At 40.7% G+C, this 25,679-nt stretch overlaps 1 protein-coding gene across 2 annotated transcripts in view; it reads right to left on the bottom strand.

The window, feature by feature from the left end:
• Positions 1 to 25,679, bottom strand: part of LOC124596196 (AN1-type zinc finger protein 4-like) — a 75,446-nt gene that overhangs the window by 13,841 nt on the left and 35,926 nt on the right. For both annotated transcript variants that reach the window (XM_047135241.1, XM_047135242.1), the window contains exons 2-3: positions 13,915 to 14,116; positions 5,357 to 5,506 (exon numbers count right to left, since the gene is read on the bottom strand). In XM_047135241.1, coding sequence (XP_046991197.1) covers positions 5,357 to 5,506; positions 13,915 to 14,116 — 352 coding nt within the window. The remainder of the gene's footprint in view (positions 1 to 5,356; positions 5,507 to 13,914; positions 14,117 to 25,679) is intronic.

Below are 25,679 nucleotides of genomic sequence, written 5' to 3'. Positions count from 1 at the left end.
ATATTTAAAATGAATTTCAGCCTTCATTTACTACACAAATAGATCTAAAACCAATGTTAATGCTTTGGAGGCTGACAACTTAGAGGAACATTGGGCCTAGGAAAAGGGCCATTTATGCCTTTACAGGCACATGCGTAACTAATGTTTTTTTTGAGAGTTAATACATACTAAAAAGGGGCTATTTTTCATTTTTACTTCAGTTCTTTGATAGGTTACAAATCTGAAAATAATGACAGAAACTACAACTATCCTCCCAAGAAAAAAGTGAAAGATGAATGATTGAGCAATTTCTTCCTACTGGGCATCCAAAATTTCTTTCTCACTCAACAAACTTTACATATTTGCAGCAGAATTAGATCAGTGTGATTATATTGCCTCAGCCACTTAAGACAACAGCTGTTACGCCCGCTAATGTTTCTTTCGAAATAATTTTAGAAATTGACAACTGAAGGCACCACCAGTCAGGAGACAGGTAGCACAATGTCCTTACACTGTTCTCAGGCAAAATGAGTCCAGTTTTCGGTGATAGGTGGCTCGCACATCGAGAAAATCACAGTCCGACCTATATCTGAGTGTGATTTTTTAGCACACAGTTATGGCCTGAGCTTGCTCTCCAAAGAGTTAATATCTGGAGTACAAGGGAATCTGTCACAAATGTTGTAATACATAGCTAGATCAAACTACATTTTGAGTACAGTAATATTAAGGGACCAAGAGAAGCATCAAATGTGAAGGGGCACAAAGGAGGGGGGAGTGGAAGTGGGAAGCACAGAGCTGTTTCTTTTTCGTTTCACTTAGTTATGGAAGAATTTATAGAAATACTACATTTCTGTTTGCTTTTTCCCAGCCTTCCCCATGCTGGCACAGTCTGCAGCAAGTTGTTTCACCCCCCCCCCCCCCACTCTCTCTCTCTCTCTCTCTCCCCCTCTCTCTCCCCCTCCCCCCCCCCCCCCCTCTCCTACCAAGCATCAATTTCCAACAGCAGTAAAATGCAGCAAAATTTAAGTTTTTTAATGTTAAAGGAAGTATAATGGAGTGATTCTACTGAGTTTTTCTGCTGATTTCAAATCTCTTCCATCACCAACAGTTTGTTAGTAACCACATAAATAACATTTCTGGCAATTATACATTTTAGTAAGTGTAAAACGTTGGGTAGAACAGATTTTCCCTACGTACACTGTATATGAAGCAATTTTTTTACTACACTTTGAGTTCCAACAGCAGTCTGCCAGCATATTTGGAATCCATTTTTCCAAGTAGCATTTTTCAATTTCAGTAATGTCCTTGTGCAAATGCTTGCCATGTTCTTCACTGGCCGTGCCGCAGTTTTCAGGGAAGAAATCAAGATAGGAATCCAATGTGTGTTGTCAATGACATATTACATTCCATTACCATAGTTCACAATCAACTCACTGTTTAGTTCTCTGTAATGTTTAGATCTGCAATTTCCTAAGTTATGACAACATTTTTGAAAGAGAAGCCTGCAGCCAATTCTTGATTTTCAAACTGTGAGCCTTTCATAAGTTTCTTAATCTGAGTACCAACAAATATTCCCTCTTTATTTTGCTTCACTGACCTTTAGGAACTAGGTTTTTAGAAAGAGAAATGCAGTTCCATCATGATCCATTCATTCACTTCACGAAATTTTTAGTCATACCTAGTTTGATATGTAATGGAGGCAATAAGATTATGTCAGCATTTATTAGTGTTTGATGAATATCATTTGCCTGTCCTGGATCAAAAGATTCTCTCCCTGGTCAGCTTTTCTTAATCTAATGATTACTTCTATCTCTGCTAAACCCCATTCACAAGAACCAACAAAAATTTTTATAGCCAAATTGTACTCCATGCAGAATAGCTATCACTTTGAAACTTGCACGTATCTTCCACAGACATCATATCAGAAAATGTATTGCAAGAAATGCATGTTCATGTAACTTTCCTTCATACCAACTGCGTGAACTATAGGAATGGATGGAAACTTATTTTCATTATGCAGCAAAACCTTTCAAGCTGGTTTTCAAGGAGCCAATGAACCAACTCCAATCTTTAGGTACATACTCATCATCCAGTAACTCCACCAAAGGATCAACAGAAAACTGGGTCATCCTGTTTAGAAAATAGATGTTCAAATCCCTTTTTGGCACTGATGGAAAGAACTCACTTTGGTGCCATTAAGCATGTGTTGCCTTTCTTGAAGCAACAACTTTGCTTTACTTTTAGGTAACCTGAGAAAACAAACCAAGTCAATTTAGACCCCCCTCTATTAGAAAGTGAGGATCATTTGTAATAGTTCCTTTCATAAACAATGGGGAACTCTGTTGTTGTAATTCACTAATGTCATCAACATTTTCAAAATAATCTGCCACATTTTTGTCGTCTGGTGGAGATGGTATGGGAAGGCCTGGCCCATGAGACACTGTAAAGATGGATATTTAACAGTATGTTTGGACTTTGGACTAATTCCAGATATATTTGTCAAGCAGAAGTAGCAGTCTACAATACTATGAAAAGGACAGATTGCTACTCATCGTAAAGATGACATGTAAGTTGCAGACACGCCCAACGAAAATACTGTTACACATGACGCTTTCAACCAAAGCTTTCTTCAGAAAAGAAGCACACACACACACATTCACACAAGCAATCAACCTCATGCACACATGACTGCTTTCTTGAGCCATAATACTTTTCATTGTTAGAAGCAGTAGTCTCTTACATGATCCTCATGTTCCCGCCTTATCAAAGGAATGGCAAAGGGCATATGACGGATTTTTTTTTTTTTTAATTAGCCAGTAAATAACGTTACACTTTTGGCACAACAGATTTCTGGAGCTCAAAACTTATTTTGGTCTATTTCATTGTCAACATAACAGTCACAAGCTCTCTATTAGAAAAGTCCAGTTTTGCCTCTGCAATTAGCCACAAATGTAACAAAAACTATTTTTATTATTTACATATCTGGGAGACATGTTCCTTCTCTGAAACACAATGTTTAACCACTTCATACACTGATCCCCCCCCCCCCCTCCCCTCAATTATGTTCCAAAAAATAATCGTTTTATTACTGACAAATATCACATAATGAATGATGTTACATACAGACATATGAAGATAGCTTTTGCAGCTCATAATAATAAGTTACAAAATTTTGAAGATCACCAATAATAAAATCTTGAGAATACACATGCACTGCCTTTTGACTAAAATATCCTGAAACCTGAAATTATTTTTTAATTTCTTTGTAAATATGGAGTCTAATGATGTATTTCACAACAGCTTCTTGTGAACACAAATCCTGGAGAAGCTGGTAGGAGCACAGTGGATGTATTTACCTCGTTCCACTGAAACTTGAATGACAAACTGTCATCACTTTCAGTTTCTAATTATGTAACATTATATTCTTCTTCACTTTCTGAGTTGTTAAATTCAATGTCAAACTCATGATAACTATAGCCACCCTTTTCCTGGAAGCACTGCCGAAACAACAATACAGGACAGCGGCTCTAAGCATACATTATGTTGTCACATATCCAAAGCTGAACACAGTAAAGATGGTATCTAGTGGCAACGAACTCAACCAAAACACGACAGCCAGGCTATAAATGTACGACCAGATGCTCTCTAGTGGCTGAACACTTAACTATCAGTGCAGACACAGATATTATAAGTCGGGTTTTATTCATTTTTTGGAAGTCTGTTCTTAAGTTGCATGTGTATACTCAGGATTTCTGTCAAAATAATAAAAATGAGATAACTTGGGGTTGTATGTTTAGGGGTTAAGAAAACACACTATTAGCTGACACTACACTTATCAATTCACACATGAGGAACACATATAATTAGCTTCTATCACTAAATAAAGCTTCTACTCCTCTGGCAACTGAGCAGGACACTCATCTGTAACAGACCTCCTCCCTTATCTGTTGTTGCAGCAAATCATGATCTGGGCGGGAAAGCCATTATTGTGAGGAAAAGGTCACTATTGAACATTTTTGTCATTCCTGATGTCACAAACAATAATATATATATTTAATGACTGTGTTTAGAACCCTACACTAATAAATGAGAAAATAGTTGTTTTTTAATATTGCAAAAAAACTGGTAGGTGATGGACACTTATGACTTTGTTTTTGGGTTTGAGAGATGCAAATAGATAAGAATCAGCTGCATTGTTTATTTAGCATTTTCATTGTTGAAGAGTGAGCACTGAGTTAGTCGTAGCACTGTTAAGCATAAGACATTCGTCGATAACTCAGAGTGTAGCAAAATGGGATTGTAATCGTAAAGTCGTTGGTTTGAATCTTGCTAGTTTATAATTTTTTTTAACTTTTCAAAATTATATATTTATTAAAACATGGTTATGTTATGTTATTTACCATATATGGAATCAAATTTTTAATGAAAACATTTTTCTTAAATGCTTATTCACCAGAAATGTGAATATTCACAATAAATTAAAATTTGGTACAATCATGGTAAACATGAAAGACAAAATCAAACACTTTTATTTCCTAACATTGAACTGTATTATTATTATTATTATTTATTGATGCACACAATTTTTCATGCAACAAATTTTAATTTATCTTCATATGATCTATAATTAAATATAAAAAGATATTATTTTTATTAGAATATTATGATTCTTATTTATTAATTCACATTTTCATTTGTTAATAGATGTGGAATTCATACAAGTATGCTACAAGTGAGATCTGAGTCAGCAACTTTATAATTGCAATCCATTATTCTATGGGCTGCAACAAGTTTGCATATAAACTCCATTTTTTTTTCTTTTTGCAGTGAACAGATTCTCATAAATCTTCCAATATAGCAGATTTCTTGGACCTCTTTTGACTACTGTGATGTACTGCTTTAAGACACTGATGTCCGGGCAAATATCTTCACATCCTGTAAGTACGAAGAAAATCGAAGAGGACAAATCCATAAGATATCCTTGTAAATGAGATCTATACTGATGTGAACATTCCATTTGCACCTGTCAATCACAAGTTGGAAACCTATTGGTACACACTTCTTACAGCTACGTGATTAAGACATGAGCCACACAAATATTCCAGATGTGTCTCATACCTACTGTCCATAAGCTTTATAGCATAATAGATATGTCATCACCCTCCCTACACCGATGTTCCTTCTGGTATGTGGTAAGAAGCAGTAAAAGAATACATTCCCTTTCAAGTTCTATCCGTAGCACTAGTACAGTAAATCTCAATGATTTTATTGTCTCTCACAAAATATATTTTTATGAACAATTTCCAAAGAATTGTTAATTGAATTTGAAACAAAACTTTAATAAAAGCATTTCTTTACAAAGTAACAGAAGTCATACCGAATGGATGAGCCGCTCCAAGATTCAGAAAGCGGAGAATAAGTTCCATCGCCATTTTCAATCACCCTAAACAAATTAACATGATCTCCATCCTTAAATACAAGAACTGTAACACGACATCCTGGTGGTAAATGTTCAAAAACATCCTCCCTGAAACAAAGATGCCAAATTTATAAACAGAGTATTACCTCATTTCTGAGATTCATTGATGACCTGCATATAACACACAATACCAACAGAAATGTGGGTTCTTCTCAAGCATAGAATAATAAAGTTATTATGCAGTTTGCATTTAGTTACAGTAAATTTATTATAACAAATATTAAAAATATGCCAAAAAATTAAAATGATTTTCAACTGCTTTGCATTACTATTTTTGTAATTACAGCAAAGATTGGTCAAAATAATGTACCGTATTTACTCGAATCTAAGCCGCAACTGAAAAATGAGACTCGAAATCAAGGAAAAAAAATTCCCGAATTTAAGCCGCACCTGAAATTTGAGACTCGAAATTCAAGGGAGAGAAAAGTTTTAGGCCGCACCTCCAAATCGAAACAAAGTTGGTCCATTATAATATGAGACACAATTTAGATCAAATGAATGACGATACAGCTACAGTAGTGTGGTTCGAGTCATAAGCTTAGCAGTTAAGCTTCACCAGGTAGCCATTGCTATGCGTCAGGCGCTCCATCCATATTTATACGGGTACCCATTCCTTTTTCACGTGCTTCGTCTGGTTTGAATCGATTGCTTATTTTTCTTTGATCTGATAATTGTTGTTCTCTTTGTTATAGGTGTTTACGTCCCTCTAAGCTGAAAATGCGTTATTGTACTGTGCCATGCATTGTTTGTCGCATTCTGATAATGTGTGTTTACGACCTGTCGCCGATCGTGGCATGGCTTGCTTTTGTGCGCGCTACCGCCGCCTACGGAAAAAAAAAAAAAAAAGGAATTGTCTCATGAGCGAAACAATGGCAAGAGACTGCTATTTGTTGTTACTTACACTACTGCTTTCTTTGATAATGATCAACAAGAACCAAATAATAGACTGCGTACGATAGAGGATGTTCTGAACGAGAGTTTAGCCAAAATTTTTCGCCGTTTGAAAATCTTTGCTGACGCCTCTTTTGTACATTACATTCTGCACAGAAATTAGTCATCTTAGATTTAAAAATCTAGTCAACTGTCGTGCTTCATTTCTGACTGTATCGCTATTAGGCATAAGAATAATACGAATATAATCATGACATGATATGTATATTCTTCCACGTTTGCTGTTGTCTCTCACTAGTTTCGTAGTTTATTATGAAGACAGGATTTAAATGAGATAGCAGCAAACACGAAAGAATACATTGCAAAATGTTTATATTCGTATTATTCTTAAGGTGAAGAGAATACTGCATGTGATTCACAATTCATAAAAGTTCCTATTAGCAACCATCTCTTCTCAAAGGTAGGAAAAAATTCAGAACGTGGAGTTGGCCATATTGACAAACATCCCAAACAGTCCTGCCAGCTGGATTTTCATAGTACATTGAAATGCTGCTACATTCGAAGATGAACAATACGGAACTTGTATTTACTTCGTTGGATAATGTATGAAAATGCAGTGGTCGAAACTCGGGGCGGAGAAAAAAGCTCGTCTTCCACCTTTTTTTAAAATTTATTTACTGACTCAGAGGTTTTGGCGCCATTATTTATCTTTGTGCCTGCAAAGCATGCCGGTGTAGCGTTACATATATTCGCCGCAGAAGTTCGTTGTGGTGGCACCTACCAACATTTTTCAGAACTTCCACTTACTTTGCACTCGATTCTAAGCCGCGGGCGGTTTTTTGGATTACAAAAACCGGAAAAAAAGTGCGGCTTAGATTCAAGTAAATACGATAAGTACTTGATAAACACTAATTTCTCTGCCACCAGATATTTTACTAGCTAGAATGCTGTCCTAATGATCAGCAGCAGTTTGTTCTTAATTGTTAATGACAGGACTCACAAAATACTACATAGTGCTACACATTCATCTAAATTCATTACTATGTTCCAATGCTTGAATGTGCATTCCCAAGAAGCACACAGAGTAGTAAGAATGTATTGGCTTTTCAGTCAATATTTTATTTTTAAATGCAGGTTAGGCTTTACCGTGATTGTTATTGATTTCAAATGAAACAACAAGTTCACTGTTACCAATCACTGTTTTTATCTCCACTATGCATTACAAAGGTTTAAACCTCCATCATCAGGTCGGTATGAGATACGCGTGTGTTGTATTACGATTTTTGGAGGAACTTGTGCGACTGTCTCCAGTGGTCACAGGTTCCTTTCACTGTCTTAACACATCACTTGTACACTGTCATACTTTATAAACAAACTGCTGGAGACATTGCCACAGGTTGCTCCAAAAACTGTAACACAACACATGTCATACTAACAAATGTATATACACCTGATGGAGATTCAAACCTTTGAAATGCATTGTGGAGATAAATAAACAGTGACTGGTAACAGTAAACTTGTTGTTTCATTCGATGTTATCATTTTATATTTTATGGCAACTTCATTTATCTGTCTCCTCAGTACACTGACTGAACAAGGTGGCGCAATGTAGACACTCTGGAATTCTATTTGGGATGACATTGATTCAAATGCTTGTCAAATTTAGGTTTCCACGATTTACCTAAATCGCTCAAGGTGAATGCCAATATGGTTCCTTTGAGAGGTGCAGTTGATTTTCCTCCTCATCCTATGTCAAACAGAGCTTTTGCTCTGTCTTTAAAGATCTCATTGTTGAATGAACGTTAAACCCCAATTTTCTCCTCCTCTTTCTTCTTTTCATCTCCTTTTCATTTCCTCCCCTTGTATATTCAGCCATTAGATGTTAAAAAAGAGCAATAATAACACGGATGTTGCACTGTACTGTCAAATTAATGTTTTCAGAAATTTATTTTAAATGTTCCATCCAAACAATTGTCAGTATTATTAATTCTATCTAGGTTTGACAGTGATCACAGCTGTGTTGAGAGATAATTGTGATAATGAAATATAGCACACATGTTCATTTCTTATTTTTTTCAGTTACTAGCTGTTACCCATGGCTGTGCTCACTTATCAATAGTTTTGTAAAGATCATGGATCGTCGGTAAGTAAGCTGTTGTAGAGGCAATAAAGTCAGCTATGTTAACATATCTGCTTGTCTGGGTAAGCATAGCACATCCACGCAGTTCGTGCAGTGGGACATGGGCATATTCACTTTATTACAACACATACAATATGCAGCGAATTTATTTGATGTAACTTCGGTGACTCTCACATCACTAGTCAATGTGCTTTTTTTTTCCTCTCCTCTTTTTAGTTAGTTAATATTGGAAATTAAATCTCTTCATGTTTAAAATGGAAAAAATAAAAAAAGTCCTTTCTTTGAGTTTCTGATATTCATTCCGGTTCATTAAAGACCATTAGCATTCCAAAAGTGTCGTCAGTCCTTACTGAATTCCAAGTTGTATAATTTGTGAGTGGAAACCACAAAGATGATTAAAAACTTTTGGAATGGTTAAACTTATTTTCTGCTGCACCTTTCTCTAATGATCCAATGTCGCTGTTGAACGTAAGACTGGTAGTCCAGTAGGTCCGGAGTAACTGCGGGAATTTAGTAGTGAGTGAAATGAATCACATACCAAGCCTGTGAGTGGTGTTTTGTCCCAAGAAACATGCGCCAGTCCGGTTCGGAAACCGCATTCAAACCGATGGTGATAGAGGCACATTCTGGTAATTAATGCCCATTTCTTTCTTGTCCGTGACCAAATTGCATTTTGATCTGAACAAACGAATCTACATTTTCTGTACATGATCTGATGTTAGACTGATGATGTTCAGCTTCACTACAGTAGGAAACTTCACACAGATTACAGTAAACCAAGTGGAACTGACATCTGACAGTAGAGTTTTTGATTAACATTTTGCCAAGCTCTGCTCCAGTCTGTCGATGCGTAACTCGTGTCAAGTTGGTGTACTGGTGGATGTGTAAATACTTGTTAGTGTAAAAGAACTGTGGCATTATGGAGAGATTCCTCCCCCTTGTAAACTGCCATTATGAAATACAACTGCACATAATGCAGTGGGGACTCTGTATCAAGCATGAATATTGGCAGTGACTTGTTGGCTGGAACACAAGACCACAAGCAGTTGATACATGTCAGTAGTTTTGTTATGACGAGTGATGGTACTAAACTAAAATGTGGAGTTTCTAAAATTATTAAATAGCGGTAAACTGACAAAAGAAGAAAATAAACAATTTGTAGTTCGGTGCACTGCAAATTTGATGTTACTTGTATGTGCAATAAGTCAGCTGCTCTCACGTGTGTGCGCCTGTTACTTGCTGCTGCACTTGCCCATCATAATCAAATGCTGTCTCACTCTCAGCCTTCCACATTCTACACGTAAAGACATGACCTCTCTCTGCTTGTCACACAGCCTTTAAACGACACTATTGTCACAAAATAAATCTCGGGTGAACAGCCTGGTATGAGTGTACATAGGACACAATATTTCGGGAATCGACCACGTTGCCATCATCAGGTGCGCTGATGTACTGACCGGCGGTGGGCCGGCGCTAATCCCCCTCCCACTCCTCCCTCAGGCGCTTCCTATGAGTTGGTGCGGTCCATGCCCCGCGCGCAGTCCAGGTACAACGTCCGTTCTCCTGTACCTGGACCGCGCGCGGGGCGCGGACCGCACCGACTCATAGGAAGCGCCTGAGGGAGGAGCGGGAGGGGGATTGTCCTATATATACATGCCACCGGCCCACCACCAGTTAGTACATCAGTGCACCTGATGATGGCAACGTGGTCGATTGCCGAAACACTGTGGATGCGTGAGGGCAGTGACTAACGAAGGTTGAGGCCAGGAGGGCTACAGGAACATAGGATGTATTGCAGGGAAAGTTCCCACCTGCGCAATTCAGAAAAGCTGGTGTTGGTGGGAAGGTTCCATATGGCACAGGTTGTGAAGCAGTCATTAAGATGAGGGGTATCATGTTTGGCAGTGTGTACAGCTACAAGGTGGTCCACTTGTTTTTTGGCCACAGTCTGTCGGTGGCCGTTCATGCGGACAAACAGCTTGTTGGTTGTCATGCCTACATAGAATGCAGCACAGTGGTTGAAGCTTAGCTTGTAAATCACATGACTGGTTTCACATGTAGCCCTGCCCTTGATGGGATAGGTGATGTTTGTGACCAGACTGGAGAAGGTGGTGGTGAGAGAATATATGGGACAGGTCTTGCATCTAGGTCTATTGCAGGGGTATGAGCCATGAGGTAAGGGATTGGGAGCAGGTGTTGTGTAAGGATGGATGAGTATAGTGTGTAGGTTCAGTGGATGTCAGAACACCACGGTAGGAGGGATGGAAAGGATAGCAGGCAGGACATTTCTCATTTCAGGGCACGACGAGAGGTAATCGAAACCCTGGCCGAGAATGTGATTCAGTTGCTCCGTTCCCGGATGGTACTGAATTAAGAGGGGAATGCTCCTCTGTGGCTGGACTGTGGGACTTTGGAAGGTGGTGGGAGACTGGAAAGATAAGGCACGGGAGATTTGTTTTTGTACAAGGGTGGGAGGATAATTACGGTCAGTGAAGGCTTCAGTCAGACCCTCGGTATATTTAGAGAGGGACTGCTTGTCACTGCAGATGCGACGACCACGGGTGGCTAGGCTGTACAGAAGGGACTTCTTGGTATGAAATGGATGGCTGCTGTTGAAGTGGAGGTACTGCTGGTGGTTAGTAGGTTTGATATGGAAGGAGGTACTGATGTAGCCATCTCTGAGGTGGTGGTCAACATCTAGGAAGGTGGCTTGTTGGAAATCCTAAACCCCTCACCTGGTTTAGATTCATAGATGACATCTCTGCTATCTGGATTGAAGGTGAGGACACCTTATTCACATTCCTCCAGAACCTCAACAACTTCTCCCCCATTTGCTTCACCTGGTCCTACTCAACCCAAAAAGCCACCTTCCTAGATGTTGACCTCCACCTCAGAAATGGCTACATCAGTACCTCCGTCCATATCCAACCTACTAACCACCAGCAATACCTCCACTTCGACAGCTGCCACCCATTTCATACCAAGAAGTCACTTCCATACAGCCTAGCCACCCGTGGTCGTCGCATCTGCAGTGACGAGCAGTCCCTCTCTAAATATACCAAACAATTTACAAAGGCATTATCATACCTTCCACACACAAGATTAAGGACACTTGGAAGGCGAGGAGAAAGAAGCAGAAGTGCAAGCTCTGTTAAGTCATATGTCTGAATAATCTTCTCCAAAATTTTCACTATGAAAATATATTTTTGTTTTCAGGAGGAACATTCAACAAATGCATCTGCATTTTGAGCATGTTACCATACTGCTTTTCAGATCACCAAAGAACTGTGTAGTTTCACTGAAGGAGAGTTTATAAAGGCATGTTGGTGTCTGCAGCTCGTGAGAGACTTCAAGAGTTCTAAGTGGTTACTCTCTCTGTCAACCATTCAATGCAGAATTTAAGGATGCAGAATTCAAGAAATTGCAAACAACATTTCAGATAAGGTAGTGGTTCTTGCAAAAAATTTTATTGCCTTTACTTTGGCACTGGATGAGTGCACGACATTTCTGACAGCTCAGTTGGTGATTTACATTTGCTTAGTTGATAGTAGTCTCATCCCCATAGAAGATTTACTCTGCAACTTGACACGTCTTCTTTACAGTAAGTATCAATGAAAAACAATTCAAATGGGGCAGATATTCTCACTTGTATGCAAGAGTTCTGAAAATATGGGTCTGCAATGGAAGAATCTCACCTCTGTGCAGTGGCTACACATGGCCGAAATATTGGTTTTGAGGCTCTTTATGAGGGGTACTAAAACTGTTGTACATTCCACATGAGATTTTTGCAACACATTGCATTCTCCATCAAGAGAATTTATGTGCTATAAGTGTGAACATGACGGAAGTGATAAATGTTGTCAGTATGCAACAAATTTTATCCACCAACATGCTCTCAAATATCACTAGTTCAAAACCTTTCTGAAAGACTTGGAAAGCACACTGGTGATGTAACATATCATAGTGAAATATGCTGGCTGAGTCATGGTAAAGAGTCAGAGATTTTCTTTTAAATTCAGAGTAGATAGGTACATTTACGGAAATGAATAGTAACGCTGTTGCTGAATTGAAAAACGAATGGCGGATAGCAGATTTGGCCTTCCTGTGTGATATTATGCATCATATGAATGTTTTGAATTTGGCATTGCAAGATAAAAACAAGTTAATAACTGAGATGTACGACCACATTCAGAGCTTTAAGATGAAACCCTCTCTGTGGAATAGACAGCTAGGAAGTGGGAACACAGTTCATTTTTCCATATTGTCATCTTTAGCGATGGGAACAAAGCAGTATTTTGAAAAGTATCAAAATATACTCAGTGATCTTCTCCATGACTTTTATATGAATTATCCTCAAGAGAAATTTCCATGATCTTATAAGGCTGTAGCTTGATTATGTCGATGTTCAGATCAATATAATTACATCAAAAACTTTTTTCTGCTATGAAGGGAATGAAATCTACACACAGAAGCTCACTGACAGACTTCTGTTTAAAAGCTTTTCTTTGAATTAGCACTGTTCAGAAACTGGCACCAGATATTGATGCTTTAGTGAAAAGCAAAATACCTAATATTCATTGACATCCTACATTTTTATTTTTAATGTTTAAATAAAATGGTTTCAAAATACAAATTTCTTTCAATTCAAATTTCATTCTAAAACATCATTCATCACAGAGCTGTATTAATCCTAAGAAATATCACGTTTCATAATTAGCTGCCCCATGTTCTTCGCTTCATTAAAATATTAAAGTAGCTGTACATTTCAGTTCATTGTCACTTCTCATTAATACAACTGTCTTAGTAAATACATTTTCCATGACACACATTAATAAGTGACTGAAGTGATACATCTCCATGTAACATTACAATCAGCCATAGAGTTTTGTGAAGCTGTCTTGTTCCAATGCCACTCCCCTCTCTTACCCTCACTACTACTCCTCCCATCATACCAGTAGATCAATAAACAGGCCTGCTCTAGTCTGTGGCTAATCCATTTCTCCATAATGGCCTTTTCCAGAAGTGTTCATCGCACAGATCATGCAAGAGAGCTATTGTATTGTTTGGAAAGTATGGACAATTACTGGCAGAATTCAAGGTGTGAAGACAAGTCATGAATTGTGTCCGATAACTCAGTCAGTCAAAGTACTTCCCATGGAAAGCAAAGTTATAAGTTCCAGTTTCAGGCCACACACACACACACACACACACACACACACACACACACACACACACACACACACACACACACACAGAGAGAGAGAGAGAGAGAGAGAGAGAGAGAGAGAGAGAGAGAGAGAGAGTGTTGTGAAAAATTCAGTACAGATGCAAGAAATAAATTACAGAACAATGTTCACAAAGCTATGTCAAGATACAAAAAAACTGTACAAAATCTAGTAACTTCCAATATACGTGTATACTTTACCTGTTACTTTCAACAAAATCTCTTAATTCTTTCCAGGTGGTATCATCAGTCGGTGGAAGCCGTCTTGTGCTGATTGGTCCTCCACGCATCGAGAGCACAAGCTTAAGTGTTGCTCCATCTTTAATTGAATAATCTACCAAGCATGAAGAGTCATCAAGTTCCTGTAGGTTGTACAGAAGATGTTGCTGAGAAACAGGGATTCCTGAAAGAAATATGAAACTCAGTTAATGAAGAATCTAAGATTAAAAGCTCTGAGTAAGAAATCTTTCTATTACATTAAACAATGTATAATACTAAAAAATCTATGAGGATGTGCTGAAAAGTAATGCCCATGAATTTTTTATGTGAACACTCAAAGATTTTTAAACAAAACTAACTTTATCAACATTCCGCATCTTCATTCTTCATGGCTACACATTTATCTTTAAACATAATCACGCTGATGATGAAAATGTTTCTCCCAACGAGAGATCGGTTTGTTGATACCATCACTGCAGAATGTTTGACTTTGTTGACAGAGCCACAGCTCACCTCTGCTTGTACTGTTTCGTCACTACAAACGTGAATTCCTCCAATGTGTTCTTTAACTTTTGGATAAAAATCAGATGGGGCCAAGTTGGGTCGGCATGGAGGATGAACAATGAACCCAAGGGGTATGAATGTTGCAGACATCACAGAGCTCTTGTGTAGTCTGGCACTGTCATGCTGAAGGAGAGGGTTCTCCAGGCGTGGACGAACTCTTTGAATTCGTGCTTTCAGTTTTCTGAGGTTTTCACAGTACCTCACAGAGTTTATGGTGGTATCCTTAGGTATGAATTCCAAATGGACCACACCCTGAATATCTCAGAACACTGTGAGCATGATGTTGCCTGTTGGTGGCATGGTCTTTAACTTTTTGGTTGTTGGTGATCCTTTATGGCAGAACTCCATTGGTGCTCCCTCCTTTTGAAGTTAAAACAATACATCAGATGGATGTGTCTGGCTGACCGCAAGAATAAAAAAGGAGAGGCCAGCCACTCTGCAACACACTAAAACCTCCAGCCTAAAAGCTTAGGCAACGGTCCAGACACATCACAAAACTTTAGTCACATTCATCTCATCATCAGGTACAATAAAGGGCAGACACCAACGATATTTGCCCATTCCCTTGCATCACAGTATAAAATGCAAATCTGTTAAAATATGGTATATGGTGATTTGCACACCACAAGCATCACAAAACAGGGGATCCTCTCACCATAGTAAGAAGCCACATGTAAGAGGGCAGTGCCCGATGCGAAGATGTGTACAGGTCACTTCATCCCGCCTGAGTAACTGGCAGGAGGAACGCCATGGCCGCATAGTTAACTTCACCAACCGCAGCTTATTGTCCATCACTGCAGCCATGCATCACCCCCACACCTGCATGGACTTCCTATATAATGCAGAAACGACAACCTACAAGGAAACAGGACAATTTGCCACATCTTGTCCTCTGCAGGCCTCCTTGGCAGCCCATTCGGCCTGTTCATTTTCCTGTATCCCTACATGACCTGGCACCCAGCAGAATGACACCTGCTTTATCTGTCGCTGGAGAATGTATAGTTGGTCATACATCAGCTGGGATAATTTTTCAGCTGGGCACAGATTCTGTAACAACTGTAAGGTTCTGGGGGAATCGGAGGAGATGAGAAACTGTCTGCCCTGAATATGACACACCTGCTCCAGTGCTTTCTAGATCTTGTGGAGCTCCGCTGAGAAAACTGTATTCCCATTACAAAGGCGAATCCCTGCGACATGGTCAGGAACATGACAGAGCAGCCAAGGGAATTGCCTTGTTTGCAGCCATCAGTGTACATTACTGTGAAACTGTGCTGTATATCTAAAATGTTAAAAAACAGATCGAAATGTAAAATCTGACATATGATATTTCTTAAAATTGGTCAAGTCTATAATAACTCTGGGCCTCCGGAGGAGCCAAGGTGGAAAACTGCTCCAACTGCAATGTAAAACATGAAGACTGGCCACATCCATACCAAAAGGTACTCCTGTGCATGAATCCCTTAGGGCCCTGTTGCCCATTTCCGGTTACGAGAAAGCCTTTCCATTGGATGCCAAGCAATGGTATGGTACGTGGGTGTGTATGGTGTGGACAATGTTTTATATGCCTGGCGCATCGTAAGCAGTTGTCGTCTGATGTGAAATAGTGATTCACCAGCCTCTGCACAGAGGCTTGGTATGGGGCTTGTTCTGAATTCACCAGGGGACAACCGAATCCCTTCATGGTGCACCATGTCTAACATCTTTAAATAAAAAGGTCTCGCAGACCCACACACCAAGTACCCATAATGAAGCCGAGATCACACAACTTCCTGTAAAACCGCAGCAGACAAGTCCTGTCTGCTCCCCATGTACTGTGCCCAAGAAATTTGAAAATACTTAGAGCCTTAAGGCACCATTTTTCCAGGTTCATAAGATGTGGCAATCATGTAAGTTTACAGTCAAATATGAGGCCTATAAACCTCACTGCATCTTTAGAAGTAAGAACAATGTCCCTCATCCCCAACTCAGGAAAGTTTAAAATGGAACAACAATGGTTAAAAAAAACACAACCACAGATTTCTCGGTTGAGAACTTAAAACCACTCTTCTGCGCTCATTCATCTGAACGTCGAAGAGTTAGTTGCAACTGACGTTTTGTCACAGCATGGCTTGAAGAAGAGCCAAACACAGAGAAGTCATCCACAAACAAAGAACACTTGACAGGATTTTCACTACTGACGTAATACTATTAATAACTATGGCAAAGACAGTTACAGGTAAAAACATTACCTTTAGGGACACCGTTTTCTTCTTCAACGCAATAAGAAAGGATGTTACCGACTCGATATCAAAAATACCATGGCAAGAGAAAGGACCAGATAAAAATGGGAAGACTTCCATGAAAGCCTCATTCGTGAAGCTGCTTGAGGATAAGATGCCTCTATGTAGTACCGTAGGCCTCCTCTATGTCAAAATATATATCCAGAAGGTGATGCCTGCATAGGGCAGCCTGTTGTATAGCTGCCTACAGGAGGACCACATTATCAAAGGTGGAGCGATACCTCCTGAATCCGTACTAAAAGCAACTAAGGAGTTACCTGGATTCTAAGATTCGGACGAGGTGGCAGTTAACCATCTACTCCAAGGTCTTTCCCATGCAGCTAGTGAGGAAAACACTACGATAAGTACTTGAGCATGTACGGTCTTTTCCACATTTTAAAAGAGTAATTAAAACAGCCTCACACCATGAGTCGGGAAAGTGACACGATGCCCAAATGACATTAAAAAGTGCCAGGAGGATGTCTGTTTCACCTTGTGAGGCATACTGCAATAGATTCTATCATGACCAGTGGATGTGTCACGAGCAGCAGACAATACAGAATCCAGTTCCCACAGGGAAAATGGACAGTTGTAATCTTCATCAGAGGGGGACTGTAAGTCCAAACAACTACTCTCAGCAACCACTCTGGCACTGGAAACCTGGATCCTGCCTAGTGGTTGTAGTACTTGTGGCAAAATGGGCCACCATAGTCTGGGCAATGTCTCGCGAATTGGTTTGGAGAGTGCTGTTCCCCATTACAGCAGCCATAGAACACTCCCTCCTCTCCCAGAAATTTTCCTGATGGTCTCCTATATAACGGAACTCTTCGTGGAACGATCAATGGTGTTCAGGAACTGTTGCCACAACTTCTTCTCGCTCTCTTGAATAATCAGGCAACACTTTGCCTTAGCCACCAGAAAGGCTGCAAGATTCTCTGCAGTTGGCCGACAACTGAATCTATGTAGAGCCACACGCCTGGTCCTTATTGCAGGGTTGCATTCGTCACTCCATAAAGGGACAGGTTGCCTCTTAAATTGTCCCATGGACTGTGAAATGGATGCTGCAGTGGCACAGAGGATCATTTTGGTAATATGATCCACCCATGCCTCAACATTGCCACAATGTTCAAACTGGGCCAACTGGTTATAAAGTGTCCAGTCTGCTCTACTGAGCACCCATTACGGCAGCTTCCTTTTGGGTTCCTCTCCACCTGGCAGGTGAATCCAGATTGGGAAGTGATCACTTCTGTGCAAGTCATCAACCACTTCCATTTGAGCAGTGTGAGTACAAGCTGTAGAGCAAAGTGAGAGATCAATGGCAGAGAACGACCCAGTTGCTGTGCAGAAATGTGTGCTCTGTCCCGTATTTAGAAAGTATGTGAAAGATGACATGAGAAGCCTCTCAACTGCTCTTCCCCTGGGGCAGGCAGCTGCAGAGCCCCAAAGCACATTGTGTGCATTAAAATCACCACAGAGGATGAAGTGGGCATGGGAGCTGGATAATAAGGTTGGTTAGGGCCTCTTCATCGAGTACATAATGTGGGGGGCAGGTAAAGGCAACATATTGTGAATGGATGATGCACGTGCACTGTCAAAGCAACTGCTTGTAAATTCATTGTATGGGGGAGAGGCGAGGAGTGGTAGTCGGTACTGACAAATATGCCTACACCTCCTCTAGCTCTCTCTCCACTCAGGTCATCCATTTTGTGGAGTACATAGCCTTGTAGCTCAGGAGTGTACAACTGATGGAAATTAGTCACCTGGAGATGCAGACACAGTGGTCAACCCTAAGAAAAGAGACTGAGTACCTCCACATGCGTCCTGAACCCCTGCAAGTTTCACTGTAGTATGGCAGCCATTTCATCAATGTGGGTTTTAATTTACCCTATCTTTGCACTGCAGAGATGAAGCACTTATAGAGCAATAGGGAGGAGCTGCTTGGATCTGAGACATCTAGCTCCATGGTGTCCTTCTCATCAGCCAGACATGAATGAATGATGTCTGATGGCGCTCAGGACAGCTTTTGACCAAATGTCACGAACCTTTGCCTGCACCCTGTCCCTTCGAGGATGAGGGGTAAAGGGGGCTTGAGAGGCACTCTGCTTGTCGTGCGTCTTTTTGACACTCAGTGCAGAATTGTTGCTGGTCTTTTATGTGGCAGCTTCTTGGATTGCTTTATCCTTATTCATTTTTTCTTGGCATGTACGCATGCAAGTAACAGGTTTTAAGCCATAGAAGCATACGAAGTGGTAAAGATGGGAGGTGTCATCACCTTATTTGCCTTTTTGGCTTCTGCATAAGGGATCCACCTGATAACTTTTAGTTCCTGTATTTTTTGTTCCTCTGCAAAAATAAGGCAGTCTTGGCCCCAGAATGGATGGCTCCCAGAGCAGTTAATGCAGACTGCTGTAGGTGGACAGTCAATCCCAGTTTCATGGGTTGCCTTTCCACATTTCTTACAGGTTGCTTCACACCTGCAACCTGCAAGAGTTGTGTGACCAAAATGCTGGCATTTGTAGCAGCACATGGGGTTAGGTACATAAAGCCTAGCTCTAAGTCAGAGGAACCCTGTTATTATGTGGTCAGGCAGCATTGGAGAACTGAACGTAGCAATCTTCTCAATTTCTTCATTATTCCTACACATCCTTTGCTCTACGTCCACTATTCCCTGTAACGCCTGTTCCCATTTAAGTTCGGCTATGTCGATGTCCATAATGTCACAGCATGTGACAACACCCTTGCTGGAGTTAAGAGAGTTATGCAATTCAACAATTATGTCATATTCACTCAATTTTTCAGACTTCCTAAGTAGTTCCACATGCTTTGCCCTCTTAGTCTCTACCAGTAGGGTACCATACCTCAGCTGCTTTATAGACTTCAGGCTTCCAGCAAGTCCTTCCACGCCTTTATGGATATAGAAGGGGGAAACTTTTTCAAACATCACTTCCTTCCTCTTCATCACCAAAATTTACATTCTGATTTATGACTCCTTGAGCCCTTTTGATTCCAATTATCAGCAGGGCTAGCCTCCCTCATTCTTATGGAGGATTGGGTGTGGTTACCCTATATGGTATACCCTTTCCACTGGTAGGAGGAGGAGGAGATGATGATTTCAAGGGTTCCACCTTGGTCCCACGAGCAGCTAGGGAAATAAGGGTCCACTCAGACAGAGTCCGATGTGCTTGAATAAGCCTTATACAACTAAGGGGCAGCAGGTTCCCCAGAGGTTGCCTGCTAATGACTGTTCCATCTCAACAGCCATGTATCTCAACAGCTGGCAACACACCTTGAGATGAGGTTTGTTAATACAGGTTTATTCCAACCTTGGGATCTGGGTGGTCAAGCCAAGATCCCTGTTCCCTAAGACACACAATGTTCCACCGCCGCACTGCTCAGTGGTTGCTGAAGCATGCCCAGAGCTTACAATGACAGATGACTGACAGTGCTTACCAGTCCCCAACTCACGAACCCCACAGTCGGAAAGCACATATTCGGCAAATGTACGCTGAGCCCCTGAGGGCAGTAAATGTGGTAAAGTCAACCGAATAATATGCATGATGTGTAACGCTTCAACTGACATTGAGAACAGAATAAAGAATTCAGAGGCATTACTTTCAAGCACAACCCTCTACAAGAATAACACAGTGTGTGGCCACAATTATCCAACAAAAATTCATTTGCAAATTTACAGCCGAAGTGTTTTAATATCATCTCTGTGTCTAGCTGAAAACTGAAATGTTAACAGTGGAGAAGTATCAAGGGCTCCTATTGTCCAGTTTCATCCAGTAGATATGAACACAAATTTTGCAAAAAAGAAGAAGAAGAAGAAGAAGGGGGGGAAAAAAAACTACAGCTCATACCATCTCTCTTCAAAGCTTTCCAACCAGACACCAGACACACCATAACCAATAAATTCTGTGGATGCCAATGGTTCCTGCTCCTTTTATTAGATACATGGTGATCACACTCATATCAATTAGGCATAATAGGGCAAATGGTAAACTCAACTGTTTGAGAAGATCTACAATAAGTATTTTCCAATATAAGTTCTGATCAATGCCCCCTGAAGCACTAATATAACTTTATCTGCCCATAAGAAAGTGATGGTTTTTGATAGTAGGCAGGTTGCAAGCTCTGTACTAGTAAACATTTAATTCAGAGGGTTGAAAGTGAGATAAAACCTAGACAGCTTAAACCTGTAGCCAGTCACAGGTAATGGTTGCTGCTGTGGAAGTGACCATAGCTGGTGGCTACCTATGACAGCTACCTGTGGCAGGAAGCACGCACTCCATGCACATTCCACACCAATGTAACTGAAGGGTACACCAGGAAGAGTCATCAGATTCAGTATGACGAAAATAGGGTGAGAAAATGAAGACTTGATTAGAGTGTTTAGTAGCTTAAACACTTGGATAAACAAATAGCTACACAGAAATTTAAAAATGCATGCCAGTGTTGGGGGAGGACACAGCTGGAAACCATTCTGCGCATATCAGGGTGAGAGGTGCTCCCTCCACATCCATCTCTGACACCTAACATTGAGGTGCATTAAATTTTGTTGTTAATACCCAGTTTCTCTCAGGAAAAGTATGACTTTTTTAACAGCTATGCCATTGTCTGCCAAGTATCATGGTCAGGGAGGTAAGACTGATTCATGGCTTGTCTCAGATTAGTCAGTAGGGTACACACTGTGAGAATATTGGCTACCATGAGAGGTCGACCCCAAGTGAAATGAGGTGAATCATCTTGATGCAAAAGGAACTTGTGGGTAAATCTGTTACAGCCGACACACAGTCAGCACAGAATAATTGTATCTTTCCAATAGCCTTGGAGAGAAGTATGTCATGCCTTGATGGTCCCACTGATTGCCTTCGGCTTGTCGAGGCTTGCGGTAGCTTGCCATTTCATATCCAATGTTTTCAAAATTTGATGTCTCAGTTGCAAACATATTTCAGTATCTGTACTCTGAGTACAAGTTTGTGTCTTGTGATTGCTTCCTGAGCTAATTTTTCAGCGAGTTCATTTCCCAGTATGCCCATGTGGTTCTGTGTCCAGATGAATTTTATACTGGTTCTGAAGATGGAGGTCAACTAGCAAATCTTGGGTGTTAGTGAAAAAAATGTTTCTGGGGAAGCACTGATATATTCCTTGCAAGCAGTTAATGGAGCTCCTACAAACCAGGAAGCTCTTTTCTGCAAGAGTTTTGATGTGTTCCTAAGTGTGAGATATGTCTACCAACTCTACAGTGTACACACTGCATGCACTCGGCACAGAATGTTTTTTTGTGCTCCCTTGCATAGGCAAAAGCATAGCCACCTTTATAACCGACTTTCGGTCCACCTGTGTAGATGCATTTCAGATTGTGGCAGTCATGAAGAATCAAATGAAATAAGTGTCAGAGATTGGTGGAGTCTGTATTTTCATTTGAGCAACAGACGAAATCCATCCAAACCACAGAATTGGGTACACGTCATTGGGTGGGGGTATGCTGAAGGGGAACTCTGTATATAGAGATAAAAAGAGGGAAGTTGGAGGTCCAACACAAACCCTCCAATGTAGCCCAAACTGGTTTACGTATTTTTGGGCAACTCATAAACAGTCTGATCTGTTTGTCGCTAAAGAGAATCAAGTAACACGATGAAGTTGACAGACTGTGACCAAATAGCTTCCCGAGAGTTGTTGGCAACTTACCCTCTTGAAACAGGAGGCTGTCCATGATATTTGAATAGAAGAAGACTCCAGTTGCCAATCGCACGCCACTGTACTGTACAGGATATTTCAAGCCCAGTACTTATGGCATGGTCAATCCGTAAACAACACATCCATAGTGGCCTAAGATAAAAGCTTTGTACACTTGGAGAAGAACTGAGTGGTCAGCTCCCCAGGAACGGTTGCTGAGAAATCAAAGGGTACTGGCAGAATTAAAGCTGTGAGGATGGGGTGTGAGTTGTGCTTGGGTAGTGCAGTCGGTAGAGCACTTGCCCGCGAAAGGCAAAGGTCCCGAGATCGAGTCTCGGTCCGGCACATAGTTTTAATATGCCAGGAAGTTTCATATCAGCGCACACACTGCTGTAGAGTGAAATTTCATTCTAGAAATCAGAGGGTATCTAGTTTCCTCATGCAATTTGCCTTTAGCTGGCATACATGTGATAACAATTTTAAATTATTGTGAAATAAAAGGCCTAAAATTTGAAATCTGCAACAACTTCAAGTAACTGGTTACCCAGGTAAAGTTCCAACACAGTCCTGAGTCGACAACAGTGCATGACGTGGGTATGGGAGAAAATGGATACCAATGATTCAGATCCCGGTTTCATACTTTTTGTGTGGTTCTCTGAAGTTGGCACTCTACGATGCATAATGCTGTGGGGCTGTAATACAGGCAAAGGTTATCCACATACAGTGAAAGTGAGACCACTGTCCATGGCAGTGACGATGCCATTGCTTGCAAAGGTGAAGGGGGTTCCACTCAAAACCGATCCTTGAGGGACTCCTTTCCAGCACATGTTGGTTGCTGAGAGCTGAAACTATCTGGAACCAAAACAGCCATAGAGATAGGAAATTCTCTATACATGAGCTGAACCTATCTGGTCAGAGAGATTGCAAATTCTGTATAAAAGTGGGTAAGCAACATTGAAAACTGCTCTCAGCCATGTTGAGAGGATGTGATGCCGTCAAGTAGTATCACACACCTTCTGCAAATCAAAGACCAGGGGAATCAGTTGTTGGCAATGTCCAAAATCTTTTTGCAATGCAGAATCCAGGTGTATCAACTGGCCTGTGATGGAGCAGAGTGCCCAAAGGCTGCTTCGAAACTGCAATTAATTTTCCGTTTCCGTTACTTCCACACGCCAACAGGGCCCATTCGTTAAAGAGATAGGTCAATAATTAAGGCAAAATTGGTAGGCCTTTCGGTGGTTTTATGAAAGGAAACCTAACACTCTCCCAACATTGGGAGGGAAACTCTCCTTGACAAATATGACTGAAAACCCTGATGATGTGTTTTACACTGTCATTTATAAGGTGTTTAAGTATTTGACAATGGATTTTATCAGGCCAGGGGCTGTCTCAACACTCTGCTGAAGCTCTGTGGGGCTTCCATGCACTAAATGGAACACTGTAAGTTTACAAGCCTTGTACGTGGAAGGATAAGTAGTTTTGATCCACCATGTATTTCCCAGTTAGGAAATTAGGATGATAGTCATTGCAGCTGGTTGCTTTGGAAAAGTGTGCCTTAGAACATTCATTCAGCAATGAGCAGTGATCATTACAGATGTTGCCACTGAGGGAGGTGCCAGAAACTACTGTGGATGGTTGGTGGCTGCAGATGCAATGGAGTTTAGTCCACACTTGAGACAATGAGGTATGAGCCCTCATAGACAATATGTAGTGTTCCAAACACTCCTGCTTGTGCTCTCTCTCTCTCTCTCTCTCTCTTTCTCTCTCTCTCTCTAATTAAAAACTATGCCTTCACTTGAATTCTTCTGAATGCTACTAAATGTTCTGTAGAAGGAGGGCATTTGTGTTATTAAAATAACCTTCTATGACCTTCAATAACTGCAGCTATTTTTTCGGACTACCATGGCCCAGGTATCTGGAGGGGAGGAACTGAAGAATAGGGTTTCATTGCTTTTACAGCACTTATTATTCTATCAATAGTATCTTGTACCAATACTTTGATTTCCTTCTCTCGACTGGCCTCAAAAGTTGCATTAGAGGTAAAAGCTTGCAAGCTGCCTTTACAAAGAGACCAACATGGTGCATGTCACATTGATCAGTGGTTTGAGAAAGAAAGGGTAATAGGACAGTGGTCTCTGTCACAGAGGTTGCCATGGACATTTCGCTGGATCAAGGGTGAGCTGCTTAGGCTGCAGGTTGTAATATCTATGACTGAGTATATTCCATGGACCATATTGAAATGTGTAGTAGCTCCAGTGTCGAGTAGGCATGCTTGTAGTTGTGATAGTAATTGCTCTATTAACTGGTCCCTGCTAGTGTGTTTTTGCTGCTCCCACAGAGGGTTATGGGCATTGAAGCCTCCCAACAGGAGTACAGTTTGAGAATCTGTTCCATTAGATTCACTAGCTCATGATACTCTCTCTCTCTCTCTCTCTCTCTCTCTCTCTCTCTCTCTCTCTCTCTCTCTCAGGTTAGAGAGATATTACCCACTATTATCCCAACTAAAAAGTAGATAAACACTGCCACAGCTTCTAATACAGTATTTATAGGCACCTACTCATTGAAACTGACCAACGTATAGGCATGAAGACTACTCCGGATGCCTCCTCATTAATAACAAGATTTGAATATTTTTAATATTAGGAAGTTGAGTTTCTGACACCAGTGTCTCCTGAGTTACCACACCAACTGTCGAGTAAGAAGCCATAAGTCAAAGTGTTTAGTCAGTTGACGAAGGTAGCTATTACAATTACAATGAACTGAATCACACTGTAATGTGGGGAAACAGAAAAAGGAAACTACAGTATGAATTATTTTGATGTTGATTTGTGCTCCACTTGACTGCTCAGGTCTACCTTGGTACTAACGAGGCTCAATCTTGAGGAGGAATGTGAGCCAGATCAACTGAAGAGCTGAATCTGGTTTCTCTCTTGATTTTTCCCTTTTCTCCCTGTAAGGTTTCTGTTTCTTTGAGTATTTCCTGTCTTGGCTTCTGGGACGGAAGATGACTGCCCTTTTCTATGACCTGCAGCCGGTGGCTCTTTCAGGTACTGGCTGGCATTAGACTGCTTGTCTGTTTCATCCTTGGAGGGGGGCAGCTTGGTAGATGTCCTATTTCTTGGTAATGCCAGAGGAGAATGGTGTGTATCTGGCAACACTGGTGGGACGGTTACCATTTGTTCTGTGGGTCAGATGGACTGAGAGAGTTGATGTTCTCTCCCTCAACTGTGTAACAGACTTTAATAT

Source organism: Schistocerca americana, chromosome 2, assembly GCF_021461395.2.
Source record: "Schistocerca americana isolate TAMUIC-IGC-003095 chromosome 2, iqSchAmer2.1, whole genome shotgun sequence".
Taxonomy (NCBI): Eukaryota; Metazoa; Arthropoda; class Insecta; order Orthoptera; family Acrididae; genus Schistocerca; species Schistocerca americana.
Note: the sequence above shows the minus strand (reverse complement) of the source record. Positions and strands in the feature narration are given on the sequence as shown.